The sequence below is a fragment of the Cervus elaphus genome, chromosome 12, assembly GCF_910594005.1.
Source record: "Cervus elaphus chromosome 12, mCerEla1.1, whole genome shotgun sequence".
Lineage (NCBI taxonomy): Eukaryota > Metazoa > Chordata > Mammalia > Artiodactyla > Cervidae > Cervus > Cervus elaphus.
This window is the reverse complement of record NC_057826.1, coordinates 22,735,391-22,759,313: the sequence shown is the minus strand read 5'-3', so window position 1 is coordinate 22,759,313 and position 23,923 is coordinate 22,735,391. Positions and strand designations below refer to the sequence as shown.

Below are 23,923 nucleotides of genomic sequence, written 5' to 3'. Positions count from 1 at the left end.
TGAGAAAGTAACTGCTTATTAAAAGACAGACATAAAAATATAGAACAGTATTCAAATTTCTGCTTGGAAATGTTTTATGATGTGGTTTTTGTCTTCAAAGATACACGTATCTTGTGAAAAAACTCTCACAATATTTTCTAAACTGTTAAGAAATCTTCCAAATAGTTTCATTTGATTTTGAAATCAATTTTTTAAAATGTTAAAGTGTAATACATCTTGATTGGTTTGCAAGAATAATTAATTGGTCTGAGGGAAGATGAACATTTATTAGCCAAAGTTGAATAATAACTTTTGCAATTATCCTTTCTCAACTACAGAGACATTACAATTGAGTACTACAATAAGCAGAACTTAGGAACTGTTTCAGTTGCTGGATTACAAAATATTTAAATAAGTATTTTAAAAACAATGTACATAGTTTCATTTATTTTCATTGTTAGATTGAAAAGATCTGTACAACTAATATATAAAATATGAATATTCTTTATGCTTCTAGATATTACTACTTTGTCACTTACATGTATCACAAATATCACCTTCAAATTTATAATTCATCTTTTTACTTTCTTTATGGCATATTTTTATCAAAAAAAGTTCTTAATTAAAGCTATGAAACTATTGATTTGTATTTTAAATGAAAAAATATATGAAACTTTTTAAATGCTTGTAATCTTTTATTTTTAATCTCTGTGTATTTTTTACTGTGCATAATGTATTAGTAAAATAGTTTATATATAATGCATATGCACATACTGGAGGATTGTAATAAAATTTTGTTTGTGTTTGTTTTTTTTTGGTGTGTTTGTTGGAGTATGTAATCAAAGAATTTTGGAGTTTTCCAAATCACTCATGATCTGGCACACTGTTATTGCTAGCAGCAATTATTTATACTAAAAGTTTAAATCATTGTTTTAGAGATTATAAATCAACACATGGTTTCTAGCTTGTGAGCCTTTGTTTTTTTCAATGTTAAACTTTGAAAAATGAAGTTTACTTTTAGTCTAAGTTCTAAAAGTGGTTCTCAAATGCAGAGCAGCATCAGTGTCAACTTACTAGAAATATAAATTTTCAGGTCCCGTTCCAGACGTATTGCTAACCAGAAATGCTGGTTAATGAGCTTGCCAGGTGAGTTTAAGCTCAGTCACGTTTGAGAATCACTGGCCTAGATGATTTAGACTCCTGTGTCATCCCTTCTTATTTCTTCCTGCTTCTTGGTATATCTGAGACAGTGTCTTCAGATCTGATGTGTCTTAGTTTAGCTAAGAGTTCTGTTCGTCTCTACTTCAGATTTCTACTTTTTCCTTTTCTCCTTTTCTCCTTTTTCTTTTCCCTCCTTCCTATTGTGAAAAATTATTCATTAGTGCTATTCTCACAAAAGGGATAGTGTTTTGGTTCTTAAAATTAGGATGCCATAGCCAGTATGACAAACAGTATGTTTAAACAGGCTATTTTAAATATTTCAAATTAACTTTTGTTAACTACTTCCTGTTGGACTCAATATGCCTTGATTAATGTCCTATTCTTTTCCATCTACGCCCTCTTGTTTTCAGATTTTTTAGTCTCAAGCTAGCTTTCCAACAACTAAACTTTTAAAATATACACTTCAAGTATGACTCACCTAGATTTAGCAGTTGTTGAATTTTGTTTCATTTGCTTTCTCTCTCTTCTACACATACACACACACATACACTTTTTTCCTTTGCTAAACCATTTAAAATTGTATAGATCAATACCTTTTACTCTTAAATACTTTATTAATATTAATAATAAAGATCAAAGTACCTTTAAGTTTTGAAAGGCCAATTTATTACAAATGCTAAACCAATTATTAAAGCCTCTTAAATATTTTCAGAGCTTTCTATAAATGTCTTACTGAGAAAAAATATAAAACTTCCAGTTGTGAGTGTATCAATGAATCCTCAAGCCTTTCTCAACCAGAGTTTTTCATCTGAACTTTGCAGGACACAGGGATGATTTTGGTGACTGTTTTCTCATTTCTCTCAAGGATGGTGCATAACTAGTACATATCCAGATGCATAGGGGAGAAGTTCATTTATTATATATTTAGTGAAAGTGAAACTCGCTCAGTCATGTTCAACTCTTTGTGACCCCATGGACTATACAGTCCATGGAATTCTCCAGGCCAGAATACGGGAATGGGCAGCCTTTCCCTTCTCCAGGGGATCTTCCCAACCCAGGGATCGAACCCAGGTCTCCCGTGTTGCAGGCGGATTCTTTACCAGCTGAGCCACAAGGGAAGCCCAAGAATACTGGATTGGGTAGCCTATCCCTTCTCCAGCAGGTCTTCCCGACCCAGGAATTGGACTGGGGTCTCCTGCATTGCAGGCAGATTCTTTACCAACTGAGCTATCAGGGAACTCTTATGTATATAAGGGTTGTATTAAGTGTTGCCTTTGGGAACCCGGGTAAGTTGAACTGTGTATGTGGCAAGTTTTTAAAAGGGTTTTGCTTTGACTAGATTGTAATGTTTATACAAATAATATTTTTTTCTTTTTATTTTTTTAGATTACAGGTCCCCCAGGTTGTGGAAAAACTCAGTTTTGTATAATGATGAGCATTTTGGCTACATTACCTACCAACATGGGAGGATTAGAAGGAGCTGTTGTGTACATTGACACAGAGTCAGCATTTAGTGCTGAAAGGTAGGAGATTTTATTTTCTATTTTAATGCTTTATTTTTGTAACATATACAGCATATAATATTTACAAACAGATTAATATTTACTTTTGAGAATATAGAGTATTGTTAATAGATTCAATATTAAAGAAATTTTCTTTTTAAAATGACACAGGAAGCGTATTCTTTGTTTTCATACTTAAAACTTTTTGTTTTAATTTGATGTATAGCCAATTAACAATGTTGTAATAGTTTCAGGTGAATATTAAAGTGACTCAGACATACTTATACATGTATCTATTCTCCCTCAAGCCCCGCTCCCATCTAGGCTGGCACATAACATTGAGCAGGGTTCACTGTGCTATACAGAGGTCTTTGTTGGTTATTCATTTTAAATATAGCAGTGTGTATATAACCTTCCTAAAGTCCCTAACTCTCCAGGAAGCATTTTCTTTTTGCCTTTTCTATCCCTTTATTATGGTTTAAAGGGAATTTCTGGATAAGCTGTGTTTTTCACAAAGTGAGGAAGAAATAAGTTTAAGAAACAGAGGGAGAAATGTAAGTAGAAAATAGAGAAGAGGGAAAATTAATAAGAAAAACAAAAGGTAAACTGCTTTGTAAGTAATTTCTAGTTGGAAATAAAATATTTGTGAAAGAAAAAATTGCAATTTTCAAAACATTTTTTATTGAACATTATTTTACTTTAATCTTTGAAATAATGTGGTATTAAATGCAGGAAACACTGATGGTAAGTATATGCATGCTTAGAAAGAAAAGATTTCCTTAGTTTGGCAAGGACCTTTGTTTTAACATTCTATGAGAAAGGCATTCAGTCATTTATGTAATTCTGTAAATCTGAAGATAAGTCTGGTCTCCTCTTCTGCTGCTCTGATAAACATTCATAAATAGGAGTGCTTTATGCATCTGGAGACTGATTCAATTCTGTTTTCTTAACCAAGGTGTAGTGTGTCACAATGAATATTCCTTATTTTTCTCTACAAGTACTACAAAGATCAAAGTGTATTACCCGACCAGGTAAATTCCAAATGGACTATTTTGCCTAGAGCTTATTTGCTTTGTTCTACACTTCTTGATAATCTTTTCTTCCTAAGTATATACCACTGGTTTGTCAGCTGTTTAAGTTTGTGTTATATCTTTGTATCTTCAAAGCCAAATCCTACAAGTAGCACATACTGGCTACTCAGAAAATGTTTGATAAATGAGGGAATTGACAAGTGTTACTCTCAGATCATGGAATCCAGATACCATTTCCTACTAAAAGGAACAAGGGTTCCATAGGGGAATGGCCAGTTCTAACTATGGAGCAGAAAGGTTTTGTTTTTTAGTAAGAGGCAAAAGATTTCTTTGATCTGAAGTGAAATCAGAGTATTAGGAAGTTTATAAGTTGAATCTGAAACATCAGATATCAAGAGAGCTATCAAAGACTACTTATAGGAGTGTCAGAAGGACTTAAGAGTCAACCTGAGGAGCTCGCCCTAGCCAAAGACGAAACAAATTGATCACCAATAGAACAATAATAGAGGTAGACTAAGACACATGAAATATATTTAAATTCATGAGTCTGTTATATTAAGAATGAAAAGCAACAAATTAATCACCCTTGGAAAATTCTGGAGATGCAACTTATTATTTTGAAAATGGGTTTTTATAAAAAAGGAAATTAAGCATTTATTCTGGTTTCTATATAAATATTACTAAGTAGTAAATATGTCTTTTTTATAGATGATAAATTAAGAAGAAATAATAGAATATCACCAAATTATAAACCCTAAAAATCTAATGGATCTAGGCACTAATCATTTCAGTTCAGTTCAGTTGCTTAGTCGTGTCTGACTCTTTGCAACCCTCTGAATTGCAGCATGCCAGGCCTCCCTGTCCATCACCAACTCCCGGAGTTTACTCAAACTCATGTCCATGGAGTCAGTGATGCCATCCAGCCATCTCATCCTCTGTTGTCCCCTTCTCCTCCTGCCCTGAATACCTCCCAGCATTAGGGTCTTTTCCAATGAGTCAACTCTTTGCATGAGGAGGCATTGAATATTGTGATACAATGAATATGTATTTTGTAGTCATCCTGGTTCCTGTCAAAAGAACTTCTAAAACTTTTGGAATTTCCTGAGTGATAGAACTGAGAAAAGCATCATTTGTATTCATAATTACCACCTTTCCAACCATACTTGATTTATGCTAATGAAATGACTCTTGATGGCCCTCTAGATTGCATCTAAATGAAACTGATTGCCAGAGGAGCCTGTCATGTGATTATAGGTTTGAACTTTCAGCTTTACCTCCCCAGTCTCTGAGCAGGGAAGGACTAGAATTGGATCAATCAACATTTCAATCATGCCCATGTAATGGAATCTTCCAAAACCCTCTAATTGATAGAGTTTGGAGAGCTTCTGGGTTGGTGAACCCATTGAGGTGTTGGGGGTAGGTGGTGCTCTCAATTTATTGCTGGCTGGTCTGAAGTAACAGAGGTCTGGGACTTGTTATTGATGTCTGAGGTCAGGGCAGTCTTGTGAGTCTGAGCCTTTAATCTGTGGGGTCTGAGTTAACTCCTAGTAGTTAGTGTTATAATTGAACTGACTTGTAGGACACACAGTTAGTGTCCATAGGGAATTGGAAAATTGCTTAGTATAGAAAACCTACACATTTGGTGTCAGAAGTGTGAATAAAAATGGTTCATAAACAGAAAAGCATGCTAGCATCACAAAAAGGCAACCAGTCATTGTGGTACTTCCCGATGGAAAGTGATCAAGGTTTCAGATCCAATGACCAGTTTACAGGGGCTTCCAGGTGGCGGTGGTGGTAAAGAACCCGCCTGACAATACAGGAGACATAAGAGATGTGGGTTTGATCCTTGGGTTGGGAAGATCCCCTAGAGAAAGAAATGGCAACCCACTCCAGTATTCTTCTTGGAGAATCCGATGGACAGAGGAGCCTGGTGGGCTATAGTCCATAGGGTCACAAAGAGTTGGACACTGCTGAAGTGACTTCAGTCACTTAATAATGTTTCCTAACTCACAAGGAACTTACAAAGGTCATTTGAAGACAAGGACTGAAATTTATATTGTTTTTACTTTTCTAGTCTATTCTTCACAAGGCTTGAAAAGTGTAGTCATCTAGTGCTAGGGTCAGATTGAATCAAAGTTCCCAGTGCTCTTTTGTATAGATGTCAGACTTATGTTCTTATAGTGCCTTCTGGAGTTGGACATAGGGGATTACAGAGTGGCACCAGCTCTGCCCTGCTTGGTCACATTTCATTTGTGCTATTACAAGACTGTTTGATCCCTATTTGGTGTTGCTGGGAAGGGTAGGTCAGGAAAGCTTTCTCCTGCAAGCAGTTGAATACCCAAAGAATAGTGGCTTAAACAACAAGAGGTTTATTTTTTCCCTCAGAGCAGGAAGACCTGAGTTGCTGGCAGTGGTTTTGCTTCTCAGTGGTGGTAGAGACCTAGGGCTGATACATTTTTGGCATTATATCCATTCTGTGTTCAAGTCAGTGAGATGAGAAAGAGCCCATTATATCTTAATCAGGAAAGTATACTTTTCAGAATAGCTGCCTCTTCTTCTCTGCTGATTTTCTTTTCATGCTTTGGAGTCCTTCTCCAGATTTCTCAGTTGGTCACCCTTGCATGCAAAAGAGAAGGGAAAAATCAGGGGAAAAATATTTGTAACAAGCCTGATGGGGCTGGTTAACATTACTGCCTGAGTGAAATTGAGGTTCCCACATTGCAGGGAAGAAGTGGAAATGGATATTGGTGGGTAATTAACAGTGTCTGCCACAACTGAGATAGTTTATGGACTTGGAAAAGAGATAAAGCAGGAAAAATAAGACTGAAAAAGGAATATTTTTAGCTTTCTGTATGTCTCTATATGGAGCACTCTCTCCATTTTGTGCTTACAAACAATCTGTTGGAAAAAGGCAAGTGAGAAAGTAAATTGAAGAATTAATATGATGGAAGATTAAAGGATTCACATCTAGAGAATTTAGGGTAAGTGGAAAATATTTTCTATCAATAAGTTGCTAAATATCTTTTTATCAAGAAGGAGGAAGAAAACAGTAAATAGAAAGAAAAAAGAATAAATAAAAGTAAAAAATTTAAAATTTATTTAAAAAAAAGAAACCCTTGTGGGTGATGTACTTGAAAGCACTTTAGAATGAATTGAAATGATTAGTTATATATTTTTTTACAACAGCGCACTAGCTAGCTTATTTTTATATGACTTTGAGCAGTATGTTAATCATACATGTTCATCACAGACTGCAATTGTATTTCCATACTGTTAATAATTAGATAATAGTATGAAAGTGAAAGTCGCTCAGTTGCGTCCGACTCTTTGCAACCCCATGGAGTATACAGTCCAGGGAATTCTCTAGGCCAGAATGCTGGAGTGGGTAGCCTTTCCCTTCTCCAGGGGGTCTTTCCAACCCAGGGATCAAACCCAGGTCTCTTGTATTGCAGGCAGATTCTTTACCAACTGAGCTATCAGGGAAGCCCAGATAACAGTACGCTGCTGCTGCTAAGTCACTTCAGTCATGTCTGACTCTGTGCGACCCCGTAGACGGCAGCCCACCAGGCTCCCCTGTCCCTGGGATTCTCTAGGCAAGAACACTGGAGTGGGTTGCCATTTCCTTCTCCAATGCATGAAAGTGAAAAGTGAAAGTGAAGTCGCTCAGTCATGTCCGACTCTTAGCGTCCCCATGGACTGGAGCGCACCAGGCTCCTATAATAGTGTAGTCTGGTGCTAAACCCTCAGGTAATAGGGACTGCCTTGGGGAGAGGGGAGTGCCAAACAGGCAGAATTCTGAATCCCCTTCTTCTGATTGATTCAGGAAAACTCTATTTTTATTTGTTTCACCTATTGGATTTCTGATTAGGGTCTGATATAGTTTTAGATGCTATATGCTGTACACACCTTGAGAATATGATTAAATAGATTAGTGACCTATCTATGGATATTTTGGCAGCCGTGAAAATTCCAGTATACATGAATTAAATAAATACTATATTGTCCCTATTGGGGATAATTAGAAAAAAAGATGGAGCTGTAGGTTAAGAATAAAAAAGAAAGGTAATATGAATGGTAAGTAGTAATAGTGATTTTTGAAATAAAACTTTGTGAGAAATAAAATGGATAAAGGAAAATAAACCCAGGTCTTTGAACTGCAAGTGGATCTGTGTGTGAGAAAGGCTGAAGGGTCTGGGGAAGCCAGAGATGGGACTCAGGGCCCTGGAAGGTGGTGACTTGGAGAGGAGGGATATAGAACTAGAACTGTAAGAGGCAGAAGTGGACATTCCTGAGTTGTCATGAAATCAGAAGAGCTTGAAAACCAAGAAGAAAGATGTAGTGCAATAGGGGAGGAAGACAAGTAATCATAAAAAATAACGAAGTATGCAAAGGAGAGGTATATGTTGTGTTGGTACCATGTGGAAGCAATGGCCAAGCTTAGATCTGATGGAAGTTTTCTACTTAGTGTGTAGGTCACTTCTGAGGGTACCAGCTACTCGACCACTAGTGCCGTTTAATTCCTACCGAACTACTCAGAACATCAATCTTTCTGAACCAGTGAATCAGGGAAGCAACATGTAGTGCTAGTGACAGCTTCACTTTGGCTGATTCTGATGGCAATGGCAGTGTGGTCTTAGGACCATTTACCTACTTGATAATATAGATCCAGGATCTTTGATCCAGGAGACAAACAGTAAGTCAAATAAATTCCCTTTTACCAGTTTATGAGATGGCTTCTTGAGTCTGATTAGGTTTTTCTTGGTTTACTTCCAGCTCTCCTATCACTTGTGAATCCAGGTAAATTAGTGGTGAGGGAGATCCTGAAGATTTCTGTGATAGAAAATAAAAATTATTCATAAGTACTTATTATAACTAAGACAAAACTTTGGAATATTCTGGAATCTGTAAGGAACTAATAGAGTCACATTATTATACTTAGTAATACCACAGTACTGAGCAAGTACATATTGAATTAATGAACAGGAAAGTATTACATGTGTGCAAGAAGCTTTGAGAAACCATAAACATATTTTAGCATATTTATTATGCTAGATTTCAACTAGAATTTTGAAAAGCTTTTTTTTTTTACATTAAGCTCGTGTTTTGTTTCAAATGGGCATTTGGTCACTAATGTAAAGCTTTTAACTTTCTTTTTATACAAGAGCTGTGAAGTCACAGGGGAAACTAATAACAAAAAGCTTGATCTGAATCCAGTCTTCTTCACTTTAGTTAATGGTAATTCCATTTCTCCACCTGCTCGTCTGATTAGTCAAGAAGTCCCTTCAATCCTCTTTGAAACTCTGTCTTGAGTGCAGTATTACTAATTACCTGAGCTATTCTCTAGGTCAAGTCATCATCTCTTATCTGGATGACTGCACTAGCTGATCTTGCTGTCACCCTTGCCCCTCCATAGCCTATTCTCCATTTGGTAGCTAGAGTGATTCTTCCAAAGAAAAAAAAGACATCCAGGGTTTTCCTCGTGGCTCAGTGGATTAAGCATCCACCTGCCAACGCGGGAGACACAGTCCAGGAAGATCCCGCATGCAGCAGAACACCTAAACCTGTGCCCCACAGCTACTGAGCCTGCAGTCTAGAGCAACTAGGCGCAACGAGGGGAGCCCACACGCAGCAGCTCGGGGAGCCCACACACCCTCGAGCCTCTGCTCTGCAGTCAGAGAAGCCACCATACTGAGAAGCCTGCGCACCATAACTAGAGAGAAGCCCCGCACTGTAACTGGAGAGGAGCCCCTGCTCACTGAAGCGAGAGAAAAGCCCGAGCGCAGTGACTAAAAATAAATAAATAAAAAAAATTATTTAAAAAAAATGTCAGATCGTGTGAGTCGTGATCGTAGGTTTCCTGTCTTACTGAATAAAATCTAAAAGCAAAAACAAAAAAAACACACCACAAACATAGACATCTTTTGTGTCTTCGGCCCCGGCTGTCTCTTAGACCTTATTTCCTTTTATTCTGCCTCCTGGTTTCTGTGTTTCAGCTACTACATTAGCCTCCTTGTTTATTCCTCCAGCACACTAGGTATCTTCTCACAAAAGAGTGGACTTGTGCCCTTGCTCTAATTCTTTCTTCCTGTGTGCTGTTTCACTGGATAGCCATATGGTTCATTTTCTCATCTCCTTTAAACTTTTGCTCAACTGTCACTTTATTAAAGAGGCTTTCCCAGACTACTTTCCATGAAATAGCCATTATTTCCTTCTGTTACAATTTGTTCTCTGATCCTGACTCACTTTTCTTTAAAGCATTTACCATCTGACATATATATTTATTTGTCTTTCTCAGTAGCATGTAAATTCCATGAGGGAAGGATTTTTTGGTTTTGTTGTTTTTGTTCATTGTTGTATCCTTAGCACCTAGAATGGTACCTGGCATATAGTGGTGGTGGTTTAGTCACTAAGTTGTGTCCAGCTCTTTGTGACCCCTTGGACTGTAGCCTGCCAGGCTCCTCTGTCCATGGGATTTTCCAGGCAAGAATACTGGAGTGGGCTGCCATTTCTTTCTCCAAGGGGTCTTCCCCACCCAGGGATTGAACCTGGGTCTCCTGCATTGTAGGTGGATTCTTTACCAACTGAGCTACCAGGCATATAACAGGTCCTCAAATATTGGTTGAATGAATGAATATTAAGTGCATCTTTTGGAAAGAATGCTTTTTATAAAAAAGACATCCACTAGATGGCATTGCTTTCAAATTTTTTGTAATTAATGTCTGGGAGGAAAAGATAAGATCTTTTGCTTGCTATAACCAAAAAGACCTTTGTGATGAAGATTGTCCTAGATTAATGTGAGGCCTTTAGAATATTACGTTTATATTTGGTTTTTGATTTATATGTATTTTAGATACATTTTTCTAAAGTAAACATTTGGAGAAGCTTATAGGAAAACAACAGCATATTGGTGTGTAAATAACCATTTGATACCGTTACTTAGTGGGCTTAACTGTGATGTCCACATAGTTCATGTGCACACACTGACCATCCTGCTTCTGAGGAGCGTACATGCAACAAGAGAGCAGAAATAACTTCCAAAGTCTTTCACTACCCAAGCCACTAGTTGAAATCGAGCCTAGTGTTAGAGGCATGAAATTACTGTTGTCTGTCAGCTGTTCACTTGTTGCCATCAATGAGTTCAGTTCAGTTCAGTTCAGTCGCTCAGTCGTGTCCGACTCTTTGCGACCCCATGAATCGCAGCACACCAGGCTTCCCTGTCCATCACAAACCCCTGGAGTCTACTCAAACTCTTGCCCATCGAGTCAGTGATGCCATCAAGCCATCTCAGCCTCTGTCATCCCCTTCTCCTCCTGCCCCCAATCCCTCCCAGCATCAGGGTCTTTTCTAATGAGTCAACTCTTCACATGAGGTGGCCAAAGTATTGGAGTTTCAGCTTCAGCATCAGACCTTCCAATGAACACCCAGGACTTATCTCCTTCAGGATGAACTGGTTGGATCTCCTTGCAGTCCAAGGGACTCTCAAGAGTCTTCTCTAACACCACAGTTCAAAAGCATCAATTTTTAGGCTCTCAGCTTTCTTCACAGTCCAACTCTCACATCCATACATGACCACTGGAAAAACCATAGCCTTGACCAGATGGACCTTTGTTGGCAAAGTAATGTCTCTGCTTTTTAATATGCTATCTAGGTTGGTTATAACTTTCCTTCCAAGGAGTAAGCTTCTTTTAATTTCATGGCTGCAGTCACCATCCGCAGTTATTTTGGAGCCCCAAAAAATAAAGTCTGACACTGTTTCCACTGTCTCCCCATCTATTTCCCATGAGGTGATAGGACCAGATGCCATGATCTTAGTTTTCTGAATGTTGAGCTTTAAGCCAACTTTTTCACTATCCTCTTTCACTTTCATCAAGAGGCTTTTCAGTTCCTCTTCACTCTCAGCCATAAGGGTGGTGTCATCTGCATATCTGAGGTTGTTGATATTTCTCCCGGCAGTCTTGATTGCAGCTTGTGCTTCTTCCAGACCAGCGTTTGTCATGATGTACTCTGCATATAAGTTAAATAAGCAGGGTGACAAAATACAGCCTTGATGTACTCCTTTTCGTATTTGGAACCAGTCTGTTGTTCCATGTCCAGTTCTAACTGTTGCTTCCTGACCTGCATACAGGTTTCTCAAGAGGCAGGTCAGGTGGTCTGGTATTCCCATCTCTTACAGAATTTTCCAGAGTTTATTGTGATCCACACAGTCGAAGGCTTTGGCGTAGTCAGTAAAGCAGAAATAGATGTTTTTCTGGAACTCTCTTGCTTTTTTGGTGATCCAGCGGATATTGGCAATTTGATCTCTGGTTCCTCTGCCTTTTCTAAAATCAGCTTGAACATCTGGAAGTTCACAGTTCATGTATTGCTGAAGCCTGGCTTGGAGAATTTTGAGCATTACTTTACTAGCATGTGAGATGAGTGCAATTGTGTGGTAGTTTGAGCATTCTTTGGGATTGCCTTTCTTTGGGATTGGAATGAAAAGTGACCTTTTCCAGTCCTGTGGCCACTGCTGAGTTTTCCAAATTTGCTGGCATATTGAGTGCAGCACTTTCACAGCATCATCTTTCAGGATTTGAAATAGCTCAACTGGAATTCCATCACATCCACTAGCTTTGTTCATAGTGATGCTTTCTAAGGCCCACTTGACTTCACATTCCAGGATGTCTGGCTCTAGGTGAGTGATCACACAATCATGATTATCTGGGTCATGAAGATCTTTTTTGTACAGTTCTTCTGTGTATTCTTGCCACCTCTTCTTAATATCTTCTGCTTCTGTTAGCTCCATACCATTTCTGTCCTTTATTGAGCCCATTTTGCATGAAATGTTGCCTTGGTATCTCTGATTTTCTTGAAGAGATCTCTAGTCTTTCCCATTCTGTTGTTTTCCTCTAATTCTTTGCATTGATCGCTGATGAAGGCTTTCTTATCTCTCCTGGCTATTCTTTGGAACTCTGCATTCAAATGGGAATATCTTTCCTTTTCTCCTTTGCTTTTCACTTCTCTTCGTTTCACAGCTATTTGTAGTTAGGTACTCTCATCTCATTAGGTACTTTCAGTCTGGTTCCTAATCAATGGACGATCCAAATATTAAAAAAACAAACAGACAAAAAAACAAACCTCCCTATTTCTGGCAGATGTCACCATCACTATCCTATTAAAAAGTTCTGCTTTTCACTACTACTGGCTCCAAGTGTCAGAGTTTTCTGCTGACTTCTCTGACTAGCGCTAAACTCAGCAAATAGTTTCCCTAATCAAGAAATTTGCACATTTTCCCCAAGCTGTTGAAATTTGCCCATTCCGCCTTTGCCAGTGTCATCTCATTTCTTCTTGCTTTCATTACTTACTTCATTTTTTTTCTAATCCTTATGCCTTCCTCCCTCAAGTACTTCTCCTGAATGGTCATTTGATCCATCTTGTTCTCACTTTGATGAATCTTGATTCTCAAGCTGGAATCAGGGTTTCCAGGAGAAATATCACTAACCTCAGATGTGCAGATGACACCACCCTTATGACAGAAAATGAAGAGGAACTAAAGAGTCTCTTGATGAAAGTGAAAGAGGAGAGTGAAGAAGCTGGCTTAAAACTCAGCATTCAGAAAACTAAGATCATGGCATCTGGTCCCATCACTTCATGGGAAATAGATGGGGAAACAATGGAAACAGTGAGAAACTATTTTTTTGGGCTCCAAAATCACTGCAGCTGGTGACTGCAGCCATGAAATTAAAAGACGCTTGTTCCTTGGAAGAAAAGCTGTGACGAACCTAGACAGCATTTTAAAAAGCAAAGACATTACTTTACCGACAAAGGTCTGTCTAGTCAAAGTATGGTTTTTCCAGTAGTCATGTGTGATTGTGAGAGTTGGACCTCTTCTTGGAACTCATTATTTAGAAATGAAAACAGTGTTGTTTTTTATACTTTTGTATCATTAAATGGAAGATAAGATATAGGGTGGTTTTAGTGTTTATAGTCCTTCCTCCCAGTCACCCTTGGATGATTAAGTTTTGGGCTGCTAAGCTATCAGAGACAGTTACCCTCAAAGATTTACATTTTTAACCAGAAATATTTGAAATTTCTAGTTATTACTCCATTTCTTATATTATTAATGATAAAGTTGCATCTGTTTCAGCTTGTCACCTCTAATGCTCAGCCTACCCCATGTATTAGGTCTAGCTTTGAGGTGAGAATTCAGTGTTTAGAGAATAGTTTTTTTTTTCTTTTAGGAAATGATGGGCTTCCCTGATGCTCAGACTATAGAGAATAGGCCTGCAACGCAGGAGATCAGTATTTGATCCTTTGGTCAGGAAGAACTCCTGGAGAAGGGAATGGCCACCCACTCCATTATTCTTGCCTGGAGAATTCCATGAACATAGGAGCCTGGTGGGCCACAGCCTATGGGGTCGCAAAGAGTTGGACATGACTGAGTGACTAAGCACAAAGGAAATGTGGATAGCATCCATATGTTTAGAAAATAGTATCCTGTTTACAAAGGAACAATTGGTTAGCATTTATTTAGTATGTGTTACGTTTTAATTGAGAAATTGTATTTTTCTGGTCTGAGACATGGAGATTTACTGATATCTGATTATTAGAATGATAATATTCAAATATATATTCCATTCATGAAAATGAAAGCATTTTTCTTAATTTACTAAACACGTATTATAGGTGGTAGTCAGATGGTCATTTATAAAATAACATTTTTGGTTAAACCTCAGAGATACTGCTTTCTCAACATTAGATGAGATCTCAAAGCCCTTGCTGGGCTCAAGTGCTGACTGGTAATCTTTTAGTGATTATAAAGAAGGGCTTACATTCCAAAATCATATACGAAGCCATTTTGCTTATACCTGCTGTATTGATAAGGCTTTTTTTCAAGTGTTACTTATGGCTTATGAGTTTCCTAAGTATAAGTCATTAGAGGTTTAGCAGTGTGACCTTAAATATTGACTTATTTAAAATTATTACAATTTTATAGGTTACTATCCATTTATAGTTATTACAAAATATTGGCTGTATTCCCTGTGTTGTCCAATACATCCTTGGGTCTGTCTTACACCCAGTAGTTGGTATCTTCAACTCTTCCACCCCATGCTATCCGTCCCCACTGGTAACCAATAGTTTGTTCTCCGTATCTGTGAGTCTGCTGCTTTTTTGTTGTATTCGCTAGATTGTTGTGTATTTTTTAGATTCCACATGTAAGTGATACCATACAGTGTTTGTCTTTCTCTAACTTATCTCACTTAGCATAATGCCTTCCAAGTCCATCCATGTTGCTGCAAATGGCAGAGGATATTAACTATTATTGCTTGTGCTATTTTTTCCCTCCACAGACTAGTTGAGATAGCAGAATCTCGTTTTCCCAGATATTTTGACACTGAAGAAAAACTACTTTTGACAAGCAGTAAAGTTCATCTTTATCGGGAACTCAGCTGTGATGAAGTTCTACAAAGGTATGCTGTTTTAGATTTTGGCATGTTAGTAATACTTTGAAGATTTATTCTTTTGTTCTTCATGTTTTCAGCTTCTGTGTGGGAAAAAAGTCCCTATCTATTAGGGTTAAGAGAAAAATCATTTCAGTGTTATTTATTTACCACAGCCTATCGGCTGAAATATTTCTTTAAAAATGAAAAAAATTAAATAAATAAGATGTTTTAGATTAACTAATTAAGTGGTATATTAATTAGCTACTGTTCCGTTAACAAATTACCCCGAAGTTTAGCAGCTTAAAATAATAAGCATCTGTTTATCTCAACTAGTTTTTGAGGGTTAGTTATCTGGGAATAGCTTAATTGGGTATTTCTGCCTCAGAGTTGCTCAAGAACTTGCAGTTAAGCTGTTGGCCAGGGCTGTAGTCATCTCAAGGGTCACTTGAGGCTGGGAGATCTTGGAGAGTTCCAGGATCATGCATGTAGTTGTTGGGAGAGCTTCTGTTTCTTCCTGGATGCTAGCCAGAGGTCTCTGTTTCTCACCATGTGAGCCTCTCCATAGGGCTTCTTACAATATGTTGTTTACTCAAAAAAGTGCACAACCTAAAAGCTGAGAATTATGTTTTATTCAGTGGTCATACTGAGGACTTAAGCTTGGGGGAGCAACCTCTCTGATAGCTCTGAGGGACTGCTCTAAGGATGTAAGGGAGGAACCAGGATGTAAGGGAGGAACCAGGACATAGGAGTTTCTGCAACAAAAACCCAGGTAGTCAGAATATCAAAACATTATTGTTAATTAAAGAAAAACCAGACATCTTTTAAAATATATATATACATATGTGTGTGTGTGTGTGTGTATGTTTATTTATTTATTTATTTATTTATTTATTTATTTGGCTGTACCAGGTCTTTTTTTTTTTTTTTTTTTTTTAAATTTTTCTTTATTAGTTACTTATTGGCTACACCGGGTCTTGGTTGCTGCACGTGGGCTTTCTCTAGTAGTGGTGAGCAGGGGCTACTCTTCCTTGTGGGGCTTGGGCCTCTCGGTGTGGTGGTTTCTTTCGTTGTAGAGCACAGTCTCTAGAGTGCAGGCTTACTAGTTGTGGTCCACGGGCTTAGTTGCCCCAGGGCATGTGAGATCTTCCCAGACCAGGGATTGAACCTGTGTCTCCTGCATTGCAGGGCAGTTTCTTAACCACTGGACCACCAGGGAAGCCTGTACCAGGTCTTGGTTGCTAGTTTCAGCACATGAATCTTCCTTGCAGCATGCAGGTTCACAAGGGATCTTTAGTTGTGGCCTGTGGGATCTAGTTCCCTGACCAGGGATTGAATCTGGGCCCCATGTATTGGGAATATGGAGTCTTAGCCTCTGGACCACCATGGAAATCCCCAAATCAGACATCTCGAGTTAATGAATTTAGCACTTTTCTGTGTGTGGGAAGATGCAAAAGTCTGGGCTTATTGAAATCATTCCTATGATATGCACCTTAACTATCTAGAGCCAGTACCTTGCTTTTCTCCATCCTGAATTCCCTTATGGTGCACAGCTGGGGCAGCTTCAGTAGCTGATGGCTTGATGGCCTCAACATCATTTGTTTACTCATTTGGCAGGTGGCATTTTTAGTCCACAGTGGTATCTTGCCTCCCTCAGAGCGAGTGCTCTGAGAGAGTGGGCAAGTGAGCAAGAGCCCAAGATGGAAGCTGTAACCTTTTACAGCCTATCTCTCAGAAATGATCCACCATCATTTTGCCATTTGGCCCCCAGCCGAGCCCTGGTACAGTTGGGAAGGGGACTCCACAGGGATATGAATGCTGGGAGGTGGGAGTAAGTGGGGGCCATTTTGGAGACTGGCCACTGCAAGTAGTTTTGCTCTAAAACTGGAGCTTTAGCAATATCATGAAAAAACCAAGCAATAAAGCTAAAGGAAAATATTTTGCCCTGTTTAGAAAAGAATGCAATATGTATGGAAGAACTGGAAAATAAGTTACGTTTATTGAATATCTGCAGTGACTACTGTAACTTAGAGAAGAGTAATTTGTTGTTTTAAAGTTGGTTAAGCTTGGCAGTGCTCTATTTTTAAAAATTATGCCTTGAAGTCATCCACTATTTTATATATTCTGCTTTTACAGGATTGAATCCTTGGAAGAAGAAATTATTTCAAAAGGAGTTAAACTTGTGATTGTTGACTCTGTTGCGTCTGTGGTAAGAAAGGAGTTTGATACACAGCTTCAGGGCAACATGAGAGAAAGGAACAAGTTCTTGGCAAGAGAAGCAGCCTCTTTGAAGTATTTGGCTGAGGAATTTTCAATCCCAGTAAGTTTTTCTTTTTTTTTTTTCTTCCCTTTTTTCCTTTCTTTTATTTGAAGTTCACTAACTTATAATATCAAATAATAGAAAGAATTATAAAACGGATGACTTTTTTAAGGGTAACACAGTCTGACTGCTATAGCAAATACCACCATCTTCTAAAATTTGTTTATCTGTTGAGATCATTTTATCTTTTTCATAATTTGAGCTTAGAGCAGATTTAAATATTATTTTCCGAAGTTCCTATAGTCAGTCCTTTTCTTCTCTCTCATTGTTTACTCTTTGTGCATGTTTTTATATTACTTTTGTTATGCTGAGGTAAGTAATAAGAATTAAAACTACATGAAAGTGCCCATATCTATACACTTTTTTTTTTATGACAGTATTTGTCAGTTTTATAAATTTTTAAGGTTTAGATTTTGTTATTGTGTTTAGTGCTGTTTTATATGCTGTAGGATTTGGTTTGCTTCAAAAGCCAGAGATTGATTCTTAGGGTGTAAACATTGGGAGTGATAGTAATGAAAGTGTAAGTAAGGAAAACTTGAAAAATTACTTTTGGCATGACTTTCAGTAGTGGACCAGGAAATCTGAAGATGAGATGTATTGTAAGAGTTTGTGGTGGTAAGCTACAAGAGTAATAAGTTATATTCCCATTAGTAGCGTGTGGGAGAGTGCAACTTGTTCTGAAGTTTTGCTAGCATTTAGTACTGTCAGGCTTTTAAATTTTAGCCATGCATCATCTCAACAGAAGATAGGAAAATTCCTTAAACTGAGATAAAATTTAGTAATGATTTTATAATTTTTAGATTTGCTTGGAAAATTAAAACCTTGGATCTTTGTAACATAGGAATTTGTACCATTAGTGGAAACTATCACATAGCCTTTGAGATTTATAAACCAAAACAAAGAGTTGAGGGAGAAAATGTGGCGTTCAGAAAGTTCTGCGTGTTTTAATGGCTTTTCAACTCATATTTTGGACTATATGGTATAATTCCTGGGGAATCAAGTGCTGTAAAAGTTATCTTGGATGATGCTTATCTTTTAAATTTTGTTACAGTTGCATAAAAGGACAAATTCATACTGTATATTTCCTGGTCAAGGAGAATAGGGAATTAAAAAATATTTTATAGAGTTGATTGAGTGGAAAAGTTAAGTGTATATGTTTATTTCTTTAATTCATACTGTTGCCTGATTTTAATCTTATGTAAAATATGAAAATTCACTTTTTAAAAGTTGTATTTGTTGTTTTTCTATTGTAATTATAAACTAATGCATTTCAGTTTTTTCTCAGGTGATTATTTTCCTGAGTGAGAAAGGGCCTCTGCTTTTCTTTTCTTTTTTAATAGAGCACTCTGAAAGAATGGGTGCTTAGCATCTCCTTATTCCTCTGTCTTTGCCTTTGTTTTTCTGTTTAGAGGTAAATGCAGAACTTATATAATATGTACTTATATAATACAGTATGGTATTGGTTTTTCTGACATATCAGTATTGGTTTTAGAAAGCTTTTGAAAAATACTTCCTTTAGGAAATGTCTTACTTTTCCTAGCCTAATTAGCTCGTCTAAATGGAAAACCAGAAACTTTTAAACTTTTATACTATACTTTGAATAGGTGGCTTCCTATGGAACAAAATGCATTAAAAAGTATGTTGTCTTCTGGTTCATTGTACCTTTCAAATTAGCAAGCCTTATGCCTCTTTGTATTTACTCAAAGTGAAACTGAAAGTTGCTCAGTCGTGTCTGACTCTTTGCAACCCCATCGACTATATAGCCCATGGATTTCTCCAGGCCAGAATTCTGGAGTGGGTAGCCTTTCCCTTCTCCAGGGGATCTTCCCATCCCAGGAATCGAACTGGGGTCTCCTGTTTGTGTTTACTCAAACATGTCCACAAACATTCCTGTCCCAGTAAGTGTTTGCTGTTCCTTAGCCTGAAATATTCCTCCACTATATCCATATGATTTATTGTCTCCTGTTGTCTTATGAGTGAGGACTTCCCTGACCATGTAAGTATTAATCACACTACTTGTGTCTCTCTCTATTTTGCTTTATGTTCCTCCGTCATAGTTTTCACCCTCTAGCATTATACATTTTTTATGTTTATTGTTTGTGTGTCCCCACCACCCCATCGTATGGTTATAGGGACTCTGTCTTCTTTGTTCATGGCTTTATTCTCAGAACCAGAAATAGTACCTAACAAATAGTAGGCACATTGAACGTGTGAATTTAGATATTGCATTTCTTCTTAGGCTTGATTTAATCATGTATATATTTATATTGAACTTAAATTTTATTATTTGCTTTAAATTCTATTTTGATCCTATCTTTAATATTATTTACTATTTATATAGTGATAAAATATAATTTTAGATGGTAGAATCTTATCATATAGGAGCTGTACTCAATTTACACTGGTGTCTTATAGGAAGAAAAATAGTTCTTAAGATTCTTAAGCTTGGAAAGGCTTTAGAGATCTAGATAGTATCGCAAAGCCGGCAATTTTAGAAGAGATTTTATCTCAGTTTAGTAAAACTGAAAAGTGAATGTCTGATGATCTCTGAAGATTGGGCAAAAAGCCAGGCCCTCCAACCTGTTCTTTGGCTGTTGATCTGAGGTGGTGGATAGGGCCAGGAAACCTGGCATATTGATACACTTTAGGTATGTTTTCATTCAGATGAGAATAAAGAGTCAAACCAACTTGGGTGGTGGGTTGATTGCTTCATTGAATTTAAATATATCTGTATAGTGAAACTTCAGTGCTTTCAAAATGTGGGAAAAAAGCTTAAAATATAATTTGTATTTAATTTTGATCATCACACTGTGTATGTGTTTGTGTTTGGTATGTAGAGTTGTTCCTCAGTATCTGCAGGAACTTGCTTCCAGAACACCCACAGATATCAAAGTTTGCAGATGTTCAGGTCCCTTATGTAAAATGGTGGTCCTCCTTATCTGTGGTTGTTGTGTTCAGGGCTCTGCATCAGAAATTCTTTAAGTGTGAATTTTTGATCCATGGTTGGTTGAATCCTCAGATTTGGAACCCATGAACATGGAAGACGATCATATGTATGTTTGTATGCAAGCATGCCTACGTGCGTGGAAATTTCAGCTTCCTTTCTCAGTAACTGATAGAATCAATAGAAAGTCAGAAGAATAGCATAATCAATCAGCTTGACCTAACTGATATTAGATCAGATTATAAAACTTTCCACTTAAATGCTTGCAGAATACATACTGCTTTCAGGCACACATGAGATATTCACCAAGATAGACTATATTTGGTGCCATAAAATAAATCTCAACATATTTAAAAGATTGAAATAGTACAAAGTATGTTTTTTGACCACAAGAAAATTGAACTAGAAACAGAAACATGTCTGGAAAATTCACAGATATTTGGAAATTAAGTAAAAACACTTCTAAATAACTCATGAATCACGGAATAAATCTTCTAAGAACTTAGAAAATATTTTGAAATAAGTAAAAATGAAAATACAGTGTATCAAAATCTGTGGCTTGCAGCTAAGTCAGTGCTTGGAGGGAATTTTTTTTCTGCTATAAGCACTTGATTAAGGAAAGAAAGATTTATTTAATATTTAATGTTAATTTTTAATATTTAGCATTAAACTATTTAATATGTATTACTTAATTTTAATATTTATTTGATTTTTATTTAATATTTATTTAAAGGAATCAGCGATCTAAGCTAGTGAAAAGTAGGAAAAAATTAAATCCAAAATAAGCAGAAGGAAGGAAATAAGGAAGATAAAAGCAAAAATTCATGAAAGTAAAGATAGGAAACAATAGAGAAAATAATCAGTGAAATAAAAAGCTGGTTCTTTAAAAAGTTTAATAGAGTTGATAAGACTCCCCAGACTGATCAAGAGAAAAAAAGAAAAAGCAAATTAGCAGTATCAGGAATGAAAGACGTTATATATCACTGGAGGTCCTCAGATATTAAATGAACAATAAGGAAATGTTATGATCAATTTCATTTCACTAAATTTAGTGGTGAAATGGATAAATTCTTTTACCAAAGCTTTCTGAGGAAGAACCATATAACCTGGATAGTCCCATATCCATTAAAGAAATGGAGTTTAAGGAACTTCCCTGGTGGCTCAGTGGTAAAGAATCCACCTGCCAATATGGGAGACTTGGGTTCGACCCCTGATCTCGGGAGATCCCACATGCTGCTACAAAGCAACTAAGCCCACGTGCCCCAACTATTGCACCTGTGGTCTGTAGAGCCTGGGAGTCACGACTGCTGAACCTATATGCTGCAACTACTGAAGCCCAATGCACCCTGGCGCCCAGCTCCACAACAAGAGAAGCCACCACAGTGAGAAGCCCACACACCGTAACCAGAGAGTAGCCCCTGCTTGCTGCAATTAGAGAAAAGCCCATGCAGCAATAAAAATCCAGCACAGCCAAAAATAAGTAAGTAAACAAAATTATTAAAAAGAACAGAAATTGAATTTGTAGTTAAAAATCCCATGAAGAGACAGCTACATGTAAGAGGATGAAATTAGAATACTTCCTAACACCATACACAAAGATAAACTCAAAATTGATTAAAGACCTAAATGTAAGACCAGAAACTATAAAACTCTTAGAGGAAAACATAAGCAGAACACTCAATGACATAAATGAAAGCAAGATTCTCTATGACCCACCACCTAGAGTAATGGAAATAAAAACAAATATATACAAGTGGGACCTAATTAAACTTAAAAACTTTTGCACAGCAAAGGAAACTATAAACAAGGTGAAAAGACAACCCTCAGAATGGGAGAAAATAATAGCAAATGAAAAAACTGACAAAGGATTAATTCTGAAAATATACAAGCAGCTCATACAACTCAATACCAGAAAAACAAACAACCCAGTCAAAAAGTGGGGAAAAGACCTGAATAGACATTTCTCCAAAGAAGACATACAGATGGCTAGCAAACACATGAAGAGATGCTCAACATTGTTTATTATTAGAGAAATGCAAATCAAAACTACAATGAGATATTACCTCACATGGGTCAGAATGGCCATCATCAAAAAGTCTATAAACAATAAATGCTGGAGAGGGTGTGGGGAAAAGAAAACCCTCTTGTAGTGTTGGTGGGAACGTAAACTGACACAGCCACTATGGAAGACGGTAGGGAGATTCCTTAAAAAACTAGGAATAAAACCACCACGTGACCCAACAATCCCACTCCTAGGTATATACTCTGAGGAAACCAAAATTGAAAAAGACATATGTACCCCAATGTTCACTGTAGCACTATTTACAATAGCTAGAACATGGAAGCAACCTATATGTCCATTGACAAATGAATGGATAAAGAAGTTGTGGTACATATACACAATGGAATATTACTCAGCCATAAAAGGAACACATTTGAGTCAGTTCTAATGAAGTGGATGAACCTAGAGCCTATTATACCGAGTGAAATAAGTCAGAAAGAGAAAGATAAGTCTCGTATACTAATGCATATATATGGAATTTAGAAAGATGATACCAAGAATTTATCTGCAGGGCAGCAATGGAGAAACAGACACAGAGAACAGACTTATGGACACGGGGAGAGAGGAGGAGAGGGTGAGATGTATGGAGAGAGTAACATGGAAACTTACATTACCAAATGTAAAATAGATAGCCAATGGGAATTTGCTGTATGTCTCTGGGAACCCACACAGGGGCTGTATATCAACCTAGAGGAGTGGGATGGGGAGGGAGATGGGAAGGAGATTCAAGAGGGAGGGGCATATGTATACCTATGGCTGATTCATGTTGAGGTTTGACAGAAAACAACAAAATTCTGTAAATCAATTATACTGCAATTAAAAATTATATAAATTAATAAACAGAATCCCATGAAAATTCTAGGTAAAATTCACTGGTAAAATCTATCAAACATTTAAGGGTGAAATAATATCAATTCTACACAAACAACTACAGACTGATGTTTCTCATGAACATAAATATACAAATCCTTAAAAATGTTAACAAAGTAAATTTGGCAATAAATAAAGAGAGTGAATATATCATGACCAAGTAGAGCTTATTTCAGAATTGCTAGGCTGATTTTGAATGCAACATTAAAATGTAAAATTTACCACAGCAACAGATTAATAAAAAAGATCATTTCAGGAGATGTAAAAAACCATTGACAAATCCATTAACTATTTATGTTGAAAACGCTGAGCAAACCCGGAGTAGAAGGGAACTTTCTAAACCTGATAAAGGATTCAATACTTAATAGTGAAATACTGGGAGAAGGAAATGGCAACCCACTCCAGTGTTCTTGCCTAGAGAATCCTGTGGACAGAAGAGCCTGGTGGGCTGCTGTCCACAGGGTCGCACAGAGTCGGCCGTGACTGAAGTGGCTTAGCATGTGTGCATGCTTTGGAGAAGGAAATGGCAACCCACTCCAGTATTCTTGCCTGAAGAATCCCAGGGACAGAGGAGCCTGGTGGGCTGCCGTCTATGGGATCGCCCAGAGTCGGACACAACTAAAGCGACTTAGCAGCA

General features: G+C 37.3%; 1 protein-coding gene across 1 annotated transcript in view; it reads left to right on the top strand.

Annotated features, from left to right (window-relative positions):
• The window catches only part of RAD51B (RAD51 paralog B), a 607,502-nt gene that overhangs the window by 28,790 nt on the left and 554,789 nt on the right, over positions 1–23,923 (top strand). Inside the window, exons 5-7 of the mRNA XM_043921041.1 lie at positions 2,527–2,663; positions 15,001–15,120; positions 17,227–17,410. Of these exons, the coding sequence (XP_043776976.1) occupies positions 2,527–2,663; positions 15,001–15,120; positions 17,227–17,410 (441 nt within the window). The remainder of the gene's footprint in view (positions 1–2,526; positions 2,664–15,000; positions 15,121–17,226; positions 17,411–23,923) is intronic.